This window comes from Scyliorhinus canicula, chromosome 3 (genome assembly GCF_902713615.1).
Source record: "Scyliorhinus canicula chromosome 3, sScyCan1.1, whole genome shotgun sequence".
NCBI classification, from domain to species: Eukaryota; Metazoa; Chordata; class Chondrichthyes; order Carcharhiniformes; family Scyliorhinidae; genus Scyliorhinus; species Scyliorhinus canicula.
Window position 1 is genome coordinate 36,788,484 of NC_052148.1, and position 18,785 is coordinate 36,807,268.

The 18,785-nt window shown below is 44.5% G+C and overlaps 1 protein-coding gene across 5 annotated transcripts in view; it reads left to right on the forward strand.

Moving 5' to 3' along the window:
* Positions 1-18,785, forward strand: part of LOC119963913 (fibroblast growth factor receptor-like 1) — a 379,922-nt gene that overhangs the window by 328,779 nt on the left and 32,358 nt on the right. For 4 of the 5 annotated variants that reach the window (XM_038793314.1, XM_038793313.1, XM_038793315.1 and 1 more), the window contains exons 5-6: positions 7,188-7,472; positions 16,795-17,148. In XM_038793314.1, coding sequence (XP_038649242.1) covers positions 7,188-7,472; positions 16,795-17,148 — 639 coding nt within the window. The remainder of the gene's footprint in view (positions 1-7,187; positions 7,473-16,794; positions 17,149-18,785) is intronic. The other variant, XM_038793317.1, reaches the window with a different exon arrangement.

Consider the following 18,785-nt stretch of genomic DNA (forward strand, 5'->3'; position numbering starts at 1 on the left):
TTTGTCTCAGATAGGTACATTTTCTATATTGATCCTTTATAATCATCTTTACTAGCATTCCAGTGTGAAATAGAAAGGAGCAGGTATTAATTAGGGAGGAAGTCAGGGAGGGATTGGCAAGTCAACCTCAAGCTCAGAGGTTTGAAAGCTGAGTGGTCTCAGTTGCACAGACTCAATCAGGGTCCTGTCTGAAGGTGACAGTTCATCAACGGGTCATCAACCGGGAACGTAGGAGTCGTCCCCATTGTGGGTGAGTAGTTATGGGGTTGGTGGGAGGGGTGCCAATGGTTGAGAGTGGCACCTGGGGGGAAAAGTCCCACTGGCAATCAGAACTGCCCTTCCCCAACCTCAACTTACCCCTACACAGCTTCTACTGGGTAGGCAGAGTAAAAAACTGCCCCAAATATATTGGAAGCACACAGCAGCTCAGGCAGCATCGATAGGCAAAAGTTACCATATTGGGTGTGGCCTTTTGGTGAGAACTGAAATACAAAAGGCATGTCGAAAAAAAACTGAGTATATATATAGAAACAGAGAGAAATTGCCTCTTTTGATTGAGAAAAATAAGGCATTTCCATGGAGAAAGAAATTGGACAAGAGGGTCCATGGCGGGGACTTCATCTCCATCCCAATTAAGTCCAGGGTGGGAAGGCTCGTGGCTGGCCTTCCCATCTGGATGCTAATTGAGACTCTTAAGTTGGCAATTACTGTCCACCTCAGAGCCTCATCCTGCAGCCATTGGTATTCAACCCACAGCAGGTGCGGAGTTGCCATCTGGGGAACCTGAAACATCAAATTTGCCACGGCCCAAGGTAATTCAAAGAAGGTGCAAGGCTTAAACATGTTCCATTTATTTGGAGAGAACCAGTTCGTGCATGAATGTGTGTAATTTCTGGCAAGCATAATGAGCTACATTATGAACTTGACTGCATGTCTTAAATTGCTTGTTCGTGTAGCTATTGGTGCACTCAGGGTTGTTCAGCAAGTGCTGCCAAATCATGGGATTACATTGAACAGTAAATATTTTGTTTTGGATTTTGCAAGCACAGCTGGTGGGGTATAGTCTGTACGCTCCCCATTATGACAACCAAAGGAACATGTCAGCCAATCGCTGGGATGTACGATAGCTGGCATCACACCAGCATTGAAAATCATACAGGACTTTGATGAATTGTGTGGCAGGCACAATGTCTCAAAAGTGTCATATGTTCATACACAGGAACCCATCCTCGACAAATGAAAAGAATAAGTTCAAGCCTTGTGCCTTTTTAAAAATTACTCCGAGGTGTGGGATGCTGATGGTTCTGAGTTGTTTTCCCCATGGCAATCCCTTGGTTAATCAGAAACAACTTGCTAACCAATTAGTGTTCTTTTCTCTTGCAGTAGAAATTGTGGTGATTGTCTGAAATTTGGCATTTTTGTATTTGTCCTGATGGGGGCAAAATGGAATGTTTTGGCAACATGTCTCTCTCTTTTTAGCACCAAGAATGAAGGTATACTGAGTTGGAGCTAACCTTGTGACATGGTTTGGTAATTGGTTGGGGGGTTAGGAGATAGAGCACGAGGATAATGGGAGATGTGATAACTGGTGTTTCTCAAGGATCTGTACAGGGCCTCAGCTTTTCACCATAGATATCAATGAATATAGCATGGTTTGTCCAAATTTGCTGCTAAAATTAAGTTAGATATGTAGACGAGAGTAGAAAGTGATAATCTCACCTTCCTGCACTGTAGGTTGAAGTTCAGACATTGGCAGATGGTGCTCAATATGGGGCGGTACCACCACCACCTTCTAAAGGGCACTTAGGGATGTACAATAAATACTGGCCTGGCCAGCGATACCCACATCCTGTGAATGAAGTTTTAAAAAGTGTGAGGTTATACTCCATTAAAGACAAATTGAAATATTTCCTTAGTGGTAGAACATAGAACAGTACAGCACAGAACAGGCCCTTCGGCCCTCGATGTTGTGCCGAGCATTGTCTGAAACCAAGATCAAGCTCTCCCACTCCCTGTCATTCTGGTGTGCTCCATGTGCCTATCCGATAACCGCTTTAAAGTTCCTAAAGTGTCTGACTCCACTATCACAGCAGGCAGTCCATTCCACACTCTCTGAGTAAAGAATCTACCTCGGACATCCGAGAGGTAAGTAGCTGTAGAGAAGCAAAGCGATTTGGAGATCAACGTACATCAGTCACTAAAAGTGAGTGTACAGTCACAAAACATCATCAAAAACTGATGGAATGCTGGTCATTGTTGAAAGTAATTTGGATGACATAAATGTGGAAGTGAGGTTTGAGTTTTTCAGAATCTTGGTCACACTCCATATGAAGTACTGCTTTCAGTTTTCAGAGAAGTCATTTGGGCCTTGGAGGTGGTATCTGCAAGGTTCAAATGAACCCTATATATATATTAGTGACATTGATGGTCAGACTCAGCCTAGTATAGTTTGTAGGCCACAAACGTGTCCGGACCGAGTTGGTAAAAAGCAAACTCGATTGTTGCAAAGCTAATATATTTACAATACACATCAGACCCCAGCCAGGTCTGCTCTGTCGGTTCCATACCTGACCAACTTTAAACAGATCTTAATCATGAATGATCTCGGGCTCCCCGACCCCTTAACGGGGGAACTCCTATTTGGTGAGACCCACGGGGAGACTGATTGCTCCAACCCTGTAGGTTTTGGGAGGGTTATAACATGCAAGATGCGGTTGATTAACATTTATCTGGAAGTTATGAAAAATAATCCAAGGCTCGCAAACGCACTTCTCCTGAGTGAACTGTCTACAACGGTCCAGTGGTCCAAGGAGTGGTAATTTACCTTTAACGTGGCAAAGTGTTCAGCTTTCCATTTTGGCCACAGTAATCCTAATTCACAGTATTTTATCGATGGCCAACATTTGAAAATGAAAAATGAAAATCGCTTATTGTCACGAGTAGGCTTCAAATGAAGTTACTGTGAAAAGCCCCTAGTCACCACATTCCGGCGCCTGTTCGGGGAGGCTGTTATGGGAATTGAACCGTGCTGCTGGCCTACCTTGGTCTGCTTTCAAAGCCAGCGATTTAGCCCAGTGAGCTAAACAGCCCATTTAGCATTCGTTGAACAGGATTTGGATGTGATTAGTACAATTTGAAGTTTACGAATCATGTGGCTCAGGCAGAAAATGTTTCGCGAGCGCTGAATACATCCTTTTTGAGTCGGGATGTTAATGTATATCTTAAACTCTATAAGCAGCTGGTCTGCCCACATCTGGAGTGCCACATCTGGAGTGTGCACCCACAGTTTGGAATCCACACTTTCAGGGAGATACACAGCTTCTAGAGAGAGTGAGAAGACGTGTTGCCAGGAAAATGGAAGGCATGAAGGGAATACCCGATGAGGAGTGTTTAAGAAATCTTGGATTACAATCTTTAGAGAAGAGAAGATTGATTTTTGACTTAGTTGAAGTTTATAAATTGATACATGGTCTTACTAGCTCTAGGCCTGAAAAACTCTTTACTCACGTATTTTGTGTGGCCATCAAGATAAACTACAGAAATTTGGTTCACATCTTGAGATTCGTAAAATTTTTTCCACATAGAATTGTTGATACTTGGAATGGAATACTTTGCCTCATTTTGTTGTGGATGCTGAAGATGCGACTTTTAGAAGATTTGTCTGATGTTGTTGTTGATGTTGTTGTTTTTAATACTGTGCCTATGTGCTAAACACTGTTTGGCAATAAAGGTAATCAAATAAATATATAAATAAACAAACCTCCCCAATTCCTGGTTTTCAAAAGCAGTTTTCCGATTTCTGACTCTACCGTGGCCAGGCAGAGCACTGTGGCTGGGCCACAGCGGCCATTCTCCATAGCGACCTTCCGGTCCGGAATGAAAGCCTGGGGAGTGAAGGGCGCAGGGGGCCCGGTATTTCGGCGAGAGGTTTCGCAATTTTTCCGGTCACAGTGAAAACATATTAAATATATAAATTGTATTCATAAAAAATAAAAGATGGGCAGGCATGGCATCGTAAAGTCAAAACCGACATCTTGAATTCGAAAGAGTGTAAATATTTTGAAACGGCCTAAGTGCCGTTTGTCGGACTTCAAAACGTGGTAAAGTCAGGGACTGCCTGCAGATCTCTATATAATAAATATAGCGATAGTTTCTACCTCTACTGCCCTTTCAGGCAGTGAGCTTCAAGTCCCTGCAACCCTCTGGGAGAAAAAAAGTCTTTCCACATCCCCCCTCTAATCCTACCAATTCCTTCAACTCTATGTCCTCCCTTTCCAAATGATCCAAAATTTAGGCAAAGTGTTTCCTTTCAGATCCACTCCTAAGGTATTGATCTGCCTCTGGCATCCTCACTGGACGGCATGGTGGCATAGTGGTTAGCACTGCTGCTAAACAGCACCAGGGACCCGGGTGACTGTCTGTGCAGAGTTTGCACTTTCTCCCCGTGTCTGCCTGGGATTCCTCCGGGTGCTCTAGTTTCCTCCAAAGATGTGAAATCATTGCATTAGAGAATCCCTCCAGTGCAGAGAGAGGACATTAAGTCCATCGAGTCTGCACCCTTTGAACGACCACACAACGCCCATTTTATTCCTAAAAGGGCAGCACGGTAGCATTGTGGATAGCACAATTGCTTCACAGCTCCAGGGTCCCAGGTTCAATTCTGGCTTGGGTCACTGTCTGTGCGGAGTCTGCACATCCTCCACGTGTGTGCGTGGGTTTCCTCCGGGTGCTCCGGTTTCCTCCCACAGTCCAAAGATATGCGGGTTAGGTGGATTGGCCATGATAAATTGCCCTTAGTGTCCAAAATTGGCCTTAGTGTTGGGTGGGGTTACTGAGTTATGGGGATAGGGTGGAGGTGTTGACCTTGGGTAGGGGGTAGGGTGCTCTTTCCAAGAGCCGGTGCAGACTCGACGGGCCGAATGGCCTCCTTCTGCACTGTAAATTCTATGTAAATTCTATGAAACCCTACCCTAAGGGGTAATTTAGCCCCCTAATCTGCGCATCAGTGCAGAGGATAGCTATAATCTCCAAAACAATATAGATGGGCTGGTGGAGTGGGCAATAAAGTGGCAGATGGAATTTAACACAGTGAGGTCATGCATTTAAAGGGGTTGAACAGTTGTAGGGAGTACACAATAAATGGGAATATACTAACGGAGGTAGATGAAGTGAGGGATCTTGGCGCACAGGTATACAGGTCCAGAAAGGCAGCAGTTGAAGTAGACCATGCTGTTAAGAAAGCATATGAATTGCTTGCATTCATTGGCAGAGTTATATAATATAAAAGTAAGGATAGAATGTAGGAATTGTATAAAACACTCGTGAGGCCACAACTGGAGTAGTGTGTGCAGTTCTAGTCACCACATTACAGGAAGGACGTTATTGCTCTGGAGAGAGTGCAGAAGAGGTTTATAAGAATGTTGCCAGGGCTAGAAAAGTGTAGCTACGAAGAGAGATTGGATAGGTTGGGTTATTTTCCTCGGAACAATGAAGGCTGAGGGCTGACTGAATTGAGGTGTACAAAATTATGAGGGGCAGAGATAGAGTGGGCAGGATAAAATTGTTTCCCTTGGTGGAGAATTCTAGAACCAGGGGACATAGATTCAAGATAAGTGGCAGCAGGAATAGAGGGGACATGAGGAAGAATCCTTTAACACAGAGGCTAGCGGGAGTCTGGAATTCGCTGCCCGAGTTCTTGGTGGAGGCAGAGACCCTGTTGAGGAACCGGCGGGGCGGGGGTTCCCGGCGTATTGGAGTGGCATTTTCACAGTAACTTCATTGCAGTGTTAATGTAAGCCTACTTGTGACAATAAAGATTATTATAATTATTATTAAGAGTGAACATTTGACATTTCCATTCCCCCTAGCGACAGATAGTGACTCTCCTCACCATGCCTACTCAGTGATCGCCTCTTCCTGATCTTTTGTGATCTACTGCTTAGTCTAGGTGTGTCTCCAGGGTGCACATCAGAGGTGGAGATAACCTGCTGCTTTTCACACACTGTAGCCTTGATGCCCTTTGTGGATGACCTCTGGAGGGCCTGCAGCCCGGGAGGGGCGAGTGACCTTTTCTCTTCTAACCTTCTGAAGTTCGCCCCCTAAACAAGTCTGTTCGACGAAGTCAACACAAGGACAAATATACATAAGAATATTACTGATAGTTGAGAATTCCAGATTCCTTTAAAATATTTTCAAAGCCATCACAAGTTAATGTGAACATAAACGGCAAGATTTGGAGCTCTGGAACAGAAGTAGTTATATTATATAGTCAGAGCTGAGAACAAGGATTGTCTGGAAATATCTTTGGCAAATCAAAGCACAGTTGGTAAACTGGTTCCAAAATATCTAGGTGTTTCATTTCTTTCGGTAGTTCGATAGAGAATTTAAAGGGCAACAATGGTGCAGCGGTAATATCACTGGACAAATGATCCAGAAGCCCGAGGGAACATGGGTTCAAATCCCACCCATAACAGAATTCAGTCAACCAAATCTGGAATTGAAAACTAGTCTCAATAATGGTGAACATGAAGCTACCATCAATTTAAAAAAATCAGGTTCACTTATGCCACTTAGAGTAGGAAATCTGCCATTGTTACCTGGTCTGTCCTACGTGTGAGTGCTGACCCACAGTAATGTGGTTGACTCTGAACTGCCCTGCGAAATGGTGACGAACCACTCGGTTGAAGGGCAATTAGGGAGGGGCTACAAATGTTGGCCTTGCCAGTGATGCCCGCACCTCACGAAAGAATTGAAAAACTGACTTGTGCCAAATTGCTTTGCACACTCTTTAATGGAGTCTAATTGAGTAGAGGCTAATGGTTACAGTACAAAGGGGGAGCTAAATGGGGGACAAAGGATCAGAATGATATGGTAGCATGAAGTAATGTGGGAGGAAAACCTTTGTGGAGCATAAACACCAGCCTAGACCTGTTGGCCGCAGGAGCTATATCTCTGCTATAAATTGTATTAATAAAGAATTTTTATCTGAATACATTAACCATCTCATGGGACAGCTGTCTGAAACAGGATGGCCAAATAATTCTATTAGATCTTCTTTGCAGATGAATCAAACCCGTTAAATAGAATCGATTGATTCTTCCTATTTAAGTTAGCAGTTATTTCTCATCAGGCAAATGTGCACTTGTTCAACAACAGAGTGGTAACAACTTTTCTTTGGTAATTTGTAGTCAGGCCCAGGTTTACCCAACCCACCAAAATGCGTCGCAGAGTGATAGCCCGTCCCGTGGGCAGCTCGGTCCGGCTGAAGTGTGCTGCGAGTGGGTATCCCCAGCCCGATATCACCTGGCTGAAGGACAACAAGCCTCTCGCACCTCAGGACATGGGAGACATCAAGAAAAAGAAGTGGACTTTGACCCTGAAAAGCTTAAGGCCCGGAGACAGTGGAAAGTACACGTGCCGCGTCTTTAGCAGAGCGGGCGAAATCAATGCAACGTACAAGGTTGAAGTAATCCGTAAGTACTGCACTGGATTTAAGAAGGGATTAAAATAATGGTCTATTTGAAGACAGTTGCAAGCGGTCTTTATGTTTACAATGAGAAACACATGGCCCAAGTCTGTGCTCTGCTCTGAAAGAGTCGAACCTGGAGCGCGCTGCACATCTGGTAGTGATAAGATCGTGCAGCTGTGTGCAGATGCTAAATGTGTTTCCATTCTAAACACAGGAGCAAAATACAGAACTCAAATCAGACCTCACCCCACTGTCAGATGTGGTGGCTTTATTTCGAAAATCTGAATGAGACAGAAGCAAAAGCTGAAGGCTACATTTTTTTGAATATGCCATTCAACATGGAAAACAAATATTTATTCTTCACATGTTTTACAGTTACCCAAGATTCATTTCTTAGAGACCTTTACATATTTTCCAAAACAATAGGTGCATTAGATATTCCATTTAATTCAGTTTTAATTGAAAAGCTATTGATTTTAGGGACTGACCAAAGGTTTACTCGACTCATTTCTTCCTCCCCTGCCCCCTCTCCTAAATTTTCTCCTCTCCTTGAGGTTGAATACCAGATTCGGAGTCGAAGGTACAGGGCAAAAGTCTAGAGAAGATCTTTTTATTTGCAAAATATGTCAGGAGAAATTTGAAAATGGCAGGGACTGCATGCAGTGTTGGACCCACCTTCACAGCATTATCATGGGACATTTTGAGGATTGAGTCAAACATTTATATCTAAAAGCCCATATATCTCTCTCGTACTCATTTAAGACACTGACCAGTACTATTATGTGATCACACAGGTATTGAACAGCCCTCTCTCGTCCCGCTCAACCAGCCATTGTTCACATAAGCAAGAACCTAAACATAAGAGAGGGGGTTCAGATCATTGGACCATGACAGCCAAATCCAATTCTATCCTCCTTGACCTGAGGCCCAGTCGACCCCACTGGGCGTCAATTACGAACAGAAACTATTGCCGATTACTTTCCCCTAAATGCTGCCTTGGCTGATTAACTCAGTACAGACCGAGTTCCATGTTGAGTCCTTCTGGGCTGCATGGCCTTTAACTTTTGCCGATTGGGAAGCTCACAAGGCATTTCTCATATTCCAGTTGATTACTTGAAATTAATTTTAAAATGTATTAAGTGCATTCAGTTCAAATAGGAATGTATACAGGTAGCTCCCCCACCTGGCTCAGTTATAGGTACACAGCCTTGTGTAGTACGTATGACCCACGCAGACTAGGAATTTGCAGTTCCCACTTTGTATTGAATTAGCTGATTTCAGTCGCGATGAACAGAAAAGGATCTGCATTTATAAAGTCAGTCGACCCAAAGCACTTCATAGCAAATGAAGAGCTTTTGAATTTTAGTCATGATTGTAATTTCGGAAACAAGGCAGCCAACAGTAAGGTTCCACAGACAGCCAGAGGTACTGATCAGAGACTCCTGTTTTTGTTTTAAATTTTAGAGTACCCAATTATTTTCTTTTCCAATTAAGAGGCAATTTGGTGTGGCCAGTCCACCTAACCTGCACATCTTTGGGTTGTGGGGGTGAAACCCACGCAGACATGGGGAGAATACGCAAACTCCACATGGACAGTGACCCGGGGCCGGGATTCGAACCCGGATCCACAGCGCCGCAGTCCCAGTGCTATCCACTGTGCCACATGCCGCCTTCAAGACTCCGTATTAATGATGTCGATTGGAGGATAAATGTTCACCAGGACAACAAAGGGTAATAAAGTCCTTTGTTCACTATCCCATTAATGAAGACAGTACCTCTGGGTGTGCAGCAGTCCCTCCATCCTGCACTGAGGCGTCATCTTAGATTCTAAACTCAAATCGCTCGAGTGGGACTTGAACCCACAGCCTCCTGTCCCGGAGTGGAGAATGCTACTGTTGAATGACACTCAGCATCCTTGGGCTATGGAGGCTAAAATAAAAACCAGTCAGGGTTACCACTCCAAATTGTTATCCAGTGACCCGCTACATGTAAATGAGTATATTTTTATGTTAAGTTACTATTAAGCTATTTTGCTGGTAGGGACAGCTGGTTTTCAAACAGTCGTGCCAGATTGGCTTTGGATGTGAGCAATGCTGCCAAGGTCAGCACTGATCGCTCATCCCTTATTGACCTTGAGAACGTGGCCATGAGCCACCCATGTGATCCACTCCTGCCCATGTGGTGAAGGTACTTCGCCACTGCTGCTGTGGAGGGAGTTGCATAATTTTGACCCAGTAATGACCAAAACACGGCAACAGAAGTTGTCGTGGGGGTGAGATGTGCCTTGCGGGGAACCTGGATATGATGGTGTTTGCTCCTGCTTTGTCCTTCTGGGTGCTGGAGGTTGAGGGTTTGGGTGTTTTCCTGCAAAGAATCATTGATGGGTTTTCCAGAAGAACCCCTCGTAGCTGGAATGTTTTCAGCACAGTGAGAGACCACGAAAAGCGAGGTAAATCTGCAGTTGCAGTTTGTGGTACTACCTAGTCGCATTTGGCGGCCTTTTGTTAGTTAATTAGTTGCCTTCAGGGCTCCAGTCCCATTAAAGGAGAAATGCCCTCTCTGAAGAGATGCCAGTCAATCAGAGAGCCAGCAGTTCAGCAGGCTTAGCAGTGGCACTGGAAGCAGTGGCCACCTCAAGAACTGCACCTGGCAGAGAGGACGCCTTGGGAACTGAAGACCCATCCAAAGTGGTAAGTGTGGTGCCGTGGTCATAGATGTTTACAGCATGGAAACAGGCTCTTCGGCCCAGCTTTTCCATGCCGCCCAGTTTCTATCACTAAGCTAATCCCACTTGCCCGCATCTGGCCCATATCCCTCAGTCAGTCAGGCAGAAGCGGGGGGGGGGGGGGGGGGGGGGGGGGGGGAGTGGTAACAAAATGGGATGTTCCCATGGGGGGTGGTCATTTCCTCCAGGGGCTCCTCCAAGGGCAGAGTGCCCGATTAGGAGGACACCTCACTGGCAGGGAGACAAACCAGGGTTCGCCAGAAGTCTCGCTCTATGGTGGAGGGAGTCTAGCCGCTGGTAAAATGCCAGGGGTGGCAGTATGTGGCTCTTAATTGGCCATTTAAGTGGCTCCATTGGCCTCTGGGTGAAAGGCTTCCCTCCACCTTCCTCAACATTGATAAAATGCCATGAAAGGTGGGGGGGGGGGGGGGGGCACTCCATCCCATCATCTTCCCTGACCACGATAACAGCACCCTCTTACACCCCCCCCCCCCCCCCCCCCCAGTTCCCAGCTGGTCTCTAGAAATCCAGCCCTATGTGTTAGATCAAGCTTGACTATGATATTTCCCACAATCGAAGTAAGCCACTGACACTCACCAATGACATAATGACAATGGCCTTTTTAGTGAGGTAGACTATGGCACAATTATTTATGTTCATGGATGTTAACAAATGATACCTACAATAAGCACAAGACCTGCTCGGAAACAGAATAATGGCTATATACTTTGAAAGTTGAGCCCCATGCTGAGATTATTGCCTTGTATGCATTTTGAGCTGTCCACTATCAAGGAAATCCTACAGGCAATCATGATTTAGGAGTCTGGAAGTTAATTAGGATGTTTTTTAGACCTTAAGTTACAGTTACCTCACTGCCAGCTGGTAATAATGGCAGTTCATTCATGAAAATTTGAACAGGACAGGCCCGTGTTGGTCTTTTTCTGTCCTATTAGCAAAACCGTATGGAATTCAGAGTCACTGGGGAAAAATTCTGTTTTTCTCTCTGTGTCCAGGGTTTCTGCCAGAATGTTGAAATGAATTTTAAAACGGTGATGTGCAGACAGCGAAAATCCAGCAGAACCTTGTTAAATGCAGTTAGATTCCTCAATCTGGTGTACCTCCTTTTGGCTGCGAAATGGCCCAAGAGTCCAGAAGATCCAACAAAAATATTTAGAATAGCACAAACAGGAGAAATGTTATTTTGCTGAGAGGTTGTCTTCGGGAGGTTTAGTTTTCTGAGGAATTGGAGTGATTGCCATTTGAGTGGTTATATACTGTGGTCAGTCGCCCCTTTATCTGTACATTCAAATAGTGTAACATTGCCAGAGCTAATTAATGCCCTCCCCAACCACAACTGCAAATGACCGATCCCCCCCCCACCCCCACAAACAACCCCTTACGGTAAATGTTCAAGCCATGCCCTTGAAGTTCAACAAGTCTTCACTGAAACAAAAACTGAAAAATGCGGGAAAAACTCAACAGGTCTAACAGCATCTGTGGGAAGAGAGAATAGAGTTAACATTTCGAGACCGCCTGACTCCTCTATAGAGCTTTTACTTCTGAGTCTTTACTGATTGCAGCTAACTACCCACAAGGTGAAGGAGGCTTTGCAACGTTCCCATATGAAATGGGGAATCTCTTCCTGTGCCAACTGGTAATTGATGCGAGAACTAATGACGAACCAACGTGCAGAAACCAACCCCCCCCCCCCAAAGGCATTTAATTGACCAATTAACAAAGTGAAAGGAATTGTAAATACATTGATTGCTTTTACCTCTGTCAACATAAGTAGTGGTTGAGGCAACAGAATCCGTTCTAAATGAGCATTGAGGGGAGTGATTCTCCATCCACTTCTCAAGTCGTTTGCCTCATTGCTCAAGTCCTTTGCCTTTTTTATTAAATCTGTTCACTTCTAAGTTATAAAATACATTTTGAGAGTCAAATGAAACACCAAGGAACAATCAGGTCCTGGCACTTATAATGATCCACTGACAGATTTCTGAAATCTTCTTGATCAGTATTATTCAAGGCAGTAAAGGGATGTTGATGGAAATTTTCAGACATCTATTTCCTCCTTCCCACCTCACCCCCCCCCCCCCCCCCCCTTGCGGTCTCAACTCCACTTTCCTGTCTGCCCAACCCCCACCCCTCCCAGCCCCCTTGGTTTCCTTATCTATCAAAAATCTATTTAATGCACTTTAAGTAAAATCAATGACCCGGCCTCCACTGCTGTCTGAGGAAGAGAAATAAAAAATTCCCCATCTGCGTCTTAAAAGGGAGGCCTCTTATTTTTAAGCCGTGTCCCCTGGTTCTAGTCTCCCCCACATGAGGAAGCATCCTCCCATTATCCACTCTATCAAGTCCTCTTAGTGTGTTATATGTTTCAATAAGGTAGCCCTTTTTAAAAAAAAATTTTTTTTTTATGGAGTATGGGAGCCACTGGCAAGGTCAGCATTTGATGCCCATCAGCTTGCGTAGTAATTTCAAAGGGCAGTTAAGAGTCAAGCACATCCATGTAGGTCTGGAATCACATGTAGTCCTGACCAGATAAGAATGGAAGATTTCCTCAAGGGCATTTTATGACAATCGGTGGTAGTTTCATGGCACCGTCAGGAGATTTTACGATTTAGATTTATTAACTGAATTTAAATTCCATCAGCTGCTGTGGTGGTATTTGAATACGTGTCCCCATTAGCATTGGCCTGTGCCTCTAGGTTACTAGTACATTACTAGACATTGCTGCCACATCACTCTCTCCCCCCAATGGATATCGGCCCAACCTGTTCAACCATTATTCATAAGGTAAGCCCTTCACCCAAGGATGAGTAGAATGAACCTTCCGTGAACTGCTTTGAATGTAATTAATTCCCTTTTCTAAAGAAGGAGACAAAAACTGTACTCCAGATCTCACAAAAGCCTTGTACAACTGCAGTAAAACTTCTCTATTTTTGTATTTCTTACCCCTGGCCTTCTCGTCGCCTTCCTAATTACTTCCTGTACCTGCATGATTTTTTTGTGATTCATGTGCCAGGACACCCAGATCTCTCTCTACCACTGAGTTCAGCAATCTGTCTCCATTGCAATAATATGCTGCTTTTCCATTCTCCCTGCCAACGGGGACAAGTTCACGGTTTCTCACTTTAAACTCCCATCAGCCAAATGTTTGCCAACTCACTTAATCCATCTACATCCCTCTATAGGCTCTTTAACCCCCACTTGACAATGTACTTTCCTCGCTATTTTGGTATCATTGGCAAGTTTAGCTTCACCCAAGTCATTGATCTAGGTAAGGCCCCAGCTCTGATCTCTGCAGCACTCCACTCCAGCTTGCCAACCTGAAAAAGATTTATTTATCCCTACTCTCTGCTTCCTTCTAGCTAATCAATCCTTTAATCATGCTAAGATGTTAGACCTACACCATGTACTCTCATCTTGTGTGATAGCCTTTAATGTGACACTTTACCAAATGCCTTTTGGGAACCCAGGTCCATCACATTCACAGGTTCCCCTTTATCCACCTTGCTTGTTACTTCTTCAAAGATTCTAATAAGTTAGGTAAACATGATTGTATGTTAACAAAATAATTTTGATTCCCTGATCGCATTATGATTTTCTAGATGTCCTAACACCCCCATAATAGTGGATTCTAGTAATTTCCCTATGACAGGCGTTAGATTATCTGGCCCATAGTTTCCTGCTTTCTGTCTCCTTTCTTTAATAAAGATTTTACATGAGCTATTTTCCAATCAGCTGCACCCTTCCAAATCTAAGAAATTTGGGAAGATTATAATTATGACTGTCTGTGCAGCCATTTATTTTAAGACCATAGGATTCAGGTCATCTGGTCCTGGGGACTTGTCAGCTTTCAAGGCTAATAGCTTTCCCAGCACTTTTGCTCTGGTGATGGTGATCGGTTCAAGAGTTTCCCTCTTTTTCACCTCCTGATTTTCAAGTAAATTTTGGAACATTTTTCAAGTCTTCCATGGTGAAGATCTAACACAACATACCTGTTCAACAACTCTGCTATTTCCTTATGTTCCATTATCAATTCCCCAGACTCCCACTCTAGAAGTTTAATACTAGTTTTATTTACTCTTTTCCTATTTAAATACTGGCAGAAACTCTGACGATCAGTTTTTATGTTATTAGCTACTTTCTCCCTTTTTTGTCATTATTTCCTGGTTCTTAAAATTTGACTAATCTCCTGAACTTTGCAGACTTGTATATTTCTTTCAATTTGATACTAGCCTGAATTTCCTTATTTAGCCACAGACGATACATCCTTCTCAAATATTCTCTCTTTCTTACCGAGATAAATCTCTGTTGAAAGTTATTAAATATGTTCTTCAAGTCTGCCGCAGCATCTCTACTATCCTAGCTTTTAAACTAGTTTCCAATTCATCCTAACTGGAAACATAGTAAATAGAAGCAGGAGGAGGCCTTTCGGCCCTTCGAGCCTGTTCCACCATTTGCTATGATCATGGCTGCTCATCCAACTCAGTAACCTGTTCCTGCTTTCCCCTCCCCCATAAACTTTGATCCCTTTATCCCCAAGTACTATATCTAACTTCTTCTTGAAAACATAAAATATTTTGGCCTTAACTGCTTTCTGTGGTAGTGAATTCCACAGGCTCACCATTCTCTGGGTGAAGAATTTCTCTTCATCTCAGTCCTAAAAGGTTTATTCCATATCATAGATATCATAGAATTTACAGTGCAGAAGGAGGCCATTCGGCCCATCGAGTCTGCACCGGCTCTTGGAAAGAGCACCCTACCCAAGGTCAACACCTCCACCTTATCCCCATAACCCAGTAACCCCACCCAACACTAAGGGCAATTTTGGACACTAAGGGCAATTTATCATGGCCAATCCACCTAACCTGCACATCTTTGGACTGTGGGAGGAAACCGGAGCACCCGGAGGAAACCCACGCACACACGGGGAGGATGTGCAGACTCCACACAGACAGTGACCCAAGCTGGAATCGAACCTGGGACCCTGGAGGTGTGAAGCAATTGTGCTATCCACAAGGCTACTGTGCTTAGACTGTTACCCCTGGTTCAGCCATCCCAGGAATGAATCTGGTGAACCTTCACTGTACTCTCTCTAGAGCAAGAACATCCTTATTCAGAAAAGGAGACCAAAATGGCACACAATATTCCAGGTGTGATATCACCAAGCCTCTGTATAATTGCAGCAAGATAACGCTGGCCCTATACACGAATTCTCTCGCTAAGAGGCCAACATACCATTTACCTTCTTTACCGCCTGCTGCATCTGCATGCTTACTTCAGTGACTGGTGTACGAGGTCACCCAGGTCTCTTCTCTCAATCTATAGCTATTTGCATAATAATCTGCCTTCCTGTTTTTTCTACCAAAGTTTCTAACCTCACATTTATCTATATTATACTGCATCTACCATCTATTTTCCCACTCGATCAACCTGTCCAAATCACATCGAAGCATCTCTGCATCCTCCTCACAGCTCGCCCTCCCACCCAAACTTTGTGTCATCTGCATATTTGAAGATAGCTGGGGCCCTAGCACTGATTCCTGTGGTACCCCACTAGTCACTCTCTGCCACTTAGAAAAAGACCTGTTTATTCCTACTCTTTGTTTCTTTTCTGCCACCAGTTTTCTATCCATCTCAATGTACTTCCCCCAGTCCCATACACTTAATTGTACATGCTTATCTCCTCTGTGGGACTTTGTCGAAAACTTTCTCAAAGTCCAAATAAACCATATCCACTAGCTTCTCCTCATCACCTCTACTAGTTACATCCTCGAAGAATTCCAGTGGATTTGTCAAGCATATTGCATCCACTATTTCTAGGGCCATTTCCTTAAGTGGGATGTATCGCCTTCAATTCCATAAATTTCTCCAACACCATTTCTCTACTAATTCTGATTTCCTTCAATTCCTTCCTATCACTAAATCCTGTGTTCCCCAACATTTCTGGTATGTTAATTGTGTTCTCCTTTGTGAAAGTCACTTCTCTATCCTGGGCCGCTGGTGGCTGTCATTTCAGCAGCAGCCACCCCCTCCCTGGCGATACTGCGGAAAACAAAAGAGCTGTCTGGCCTCTGACTGCCCAGCAGCTCTCTGGGGTAGGGTCTCTGCTCCCAGTGTCCTTGATCCCAGGGAAGGCCTGCTGGTGGCCACTTACAGGCCTGAGAGGAGGCAAGCCGGCTCCTGTCAGCCCTCCAGTCAGCAGGTGAGACACCAATGCCATATAAACTTCCACGCAATATTATATGCCTATTTGTGGTATTAGTCAGATCACTAGAGATATACTGCAATAGATACAGTCTGGTTCTAATGATGCCATTTGAAATAATGCAGATAATTTCCCAGTTATTAACAACTCAACTAAAAGCTTTTGCCAAAACGAAGTGCAGGTTTACTTTCAGTGACACATTCTAACCCTGTCCATGTTTGTGCTTTAAGTGGGATAACCGTGTTTTAGGAGTCCATGGCAAAATAATGTCTGCATCATGTTTGTGGTGAAATGATGCCACGCTTCTTGAGGGATAAGTGCTTGGGAGTTTTCTGCAGCGAATTAATATTAACAATGAACCATTTCACTTGTTTTTTGCAGAGACCACCAGGTCCAAACCTATCCTGACTGGAACGCACCCTGTAAACACCACTGTAGATTACGGAGGCACAACCTCCTTCCAGTGCAAGGTCCGCAGCGACGTTAAACCTGTGATCCAGTGGCTGAAGAGAGTTGAATACGGCAGCGAGAACAAGTACAACTCCACCATTGATGTCGGCGGACAGAAGTTTGTGGTGCTGCCGACGGGAGAGGTGTGGTCCAGGCCTGACGGCTCTTATTTAAACAAACTGATGATCTCCAGAGCAAAGGAGGAGGATGCTGGGATGTACATCTGCTTGGGCGCAAACACCATGGGATACAGCTTCCGCAGTGCCTTCCTGACTGTGCTACCAGGTAGGCGGGGTCATTCTCTCCGTGCTGGGGCACTGGAAATAAATATTTCCCTCTTTCTAGGTTTCAGCAGTGCATTTTGGCCCTGGGTGCCAGAGGTTATGCAGATCCCAATCCAGCCCAGATGACACATTGGATTGGATTGGATTGGATTTGTTTATTGTCACGTGTACCGAGGTACAGTGAAAAGTATTTTTCTGCAAGCAGCTCAACAGATCATTCAGTACATGGAAGAAAAGGGAATTAAACAAAATTCAAGAAAATACATGAGAATACATAATAGGGCAACACAAGATATACAATGTAACTACATAAGCATTGGCATCGGTTGAAGCATACAGGGTGTAGTGTTAATGAGGTCAGTCAATAAGAGGGTCATTTAGGAGTCTGGTGACAGTGGGGAAGAAGCTGTTTTTGAGTCTGTTCGTGCGTGTTCTCAGACTTCTGAATCTCCTGCCCGATGGAAGAAGTTGGAAAAGTGAGTAAGCCGGGTGGGAGAGATCCTTGATTATACTGCCCGCTTTCCCCCGGCAGCGGGAGGTGTAGATGGAGTCCATGGATGGGAGGCAGGTTCGTGTGATGGACTGGGCGGTATTCACGACTCTCTGAAGTTCCTTGCGGTCCTGGGCCGAGCAGTTGCCATACCGGGCTGTGATGCAGCCCGATAGGATGCTTTCTATAGTGCATCTGTAAAAGTTGGTACGGGTTAATGTGGACATGCCGAATTTCCTTAGTTTCCTGAGGAAGTATAGGCACTGTTGTGCTTTCTTGGTGATAGCGTCGACGTGAGTGGACCAGTACAGATTTTTGGTGATGTGCATCCCGAGGAATTTGAAACTGCGAACCATCTCCACCTCGGCCCCGTTGATGCTGACAGGGGTGTGTACAGTACTTTGCTTCCTGAAGTCGATGACCAGCTCTTTAGTTTTGCTGGCATTGAGGGAGAGATTGTTGTCTTTACACCACTCCACTATGTTCTCTATCTCCCTCCTGTATTCAGACTCGTCGTTATTTGAGATCCGGCCCACTATGGTCGTATCGTCAGCAAACGTGTAGATGGAGTTGGAACCAAGTTTTGCCATGCAGTCGTGTGTGTACAGGGAGTAGAGTAGGGGGCTAAGTACGCAGCCTTGCGGCATTAAGCTTCCTAGACCATCAGGTGGCATGAGAAAACAAACCCCTTCTTCTCTCTTCCACTGCTAAATACCCATACATCATTAACAAAGTACCATGGAAATGCCTGCTGCTAATATTTGTCCAGATACCTTATGTAATTGTTCAGACTTTTTTTAAAAACTGGGATTTGAGGTGAAGGACCAAGGTGCAAAAATGGAGAATAAGGTAAATGATAGTGTGTGGTTCTGTGACGCTAAGCTTTGGTTTTAAAGCTTATCAACTTTACGGAGAAAGAGGGGGTGACTAAGGAGCTTCACAATTTTGAGGTGCGAAGAGCATGCCAACAAAGTAAAATAGGACTTAGGAGCAGGAGTAGGCCCACCAACAAAGTGCTGGGGGCCCAGAATGCAGATACATCCAGGGGTGGAGTCCTGGGGAGAGGGAGGACAAGAGAGTAGGAGCAAAGGCCAAGGGGAAGTTGGACATCCGGGTTTGGGATAAAACCTTGGTGGGTATTTCGATTG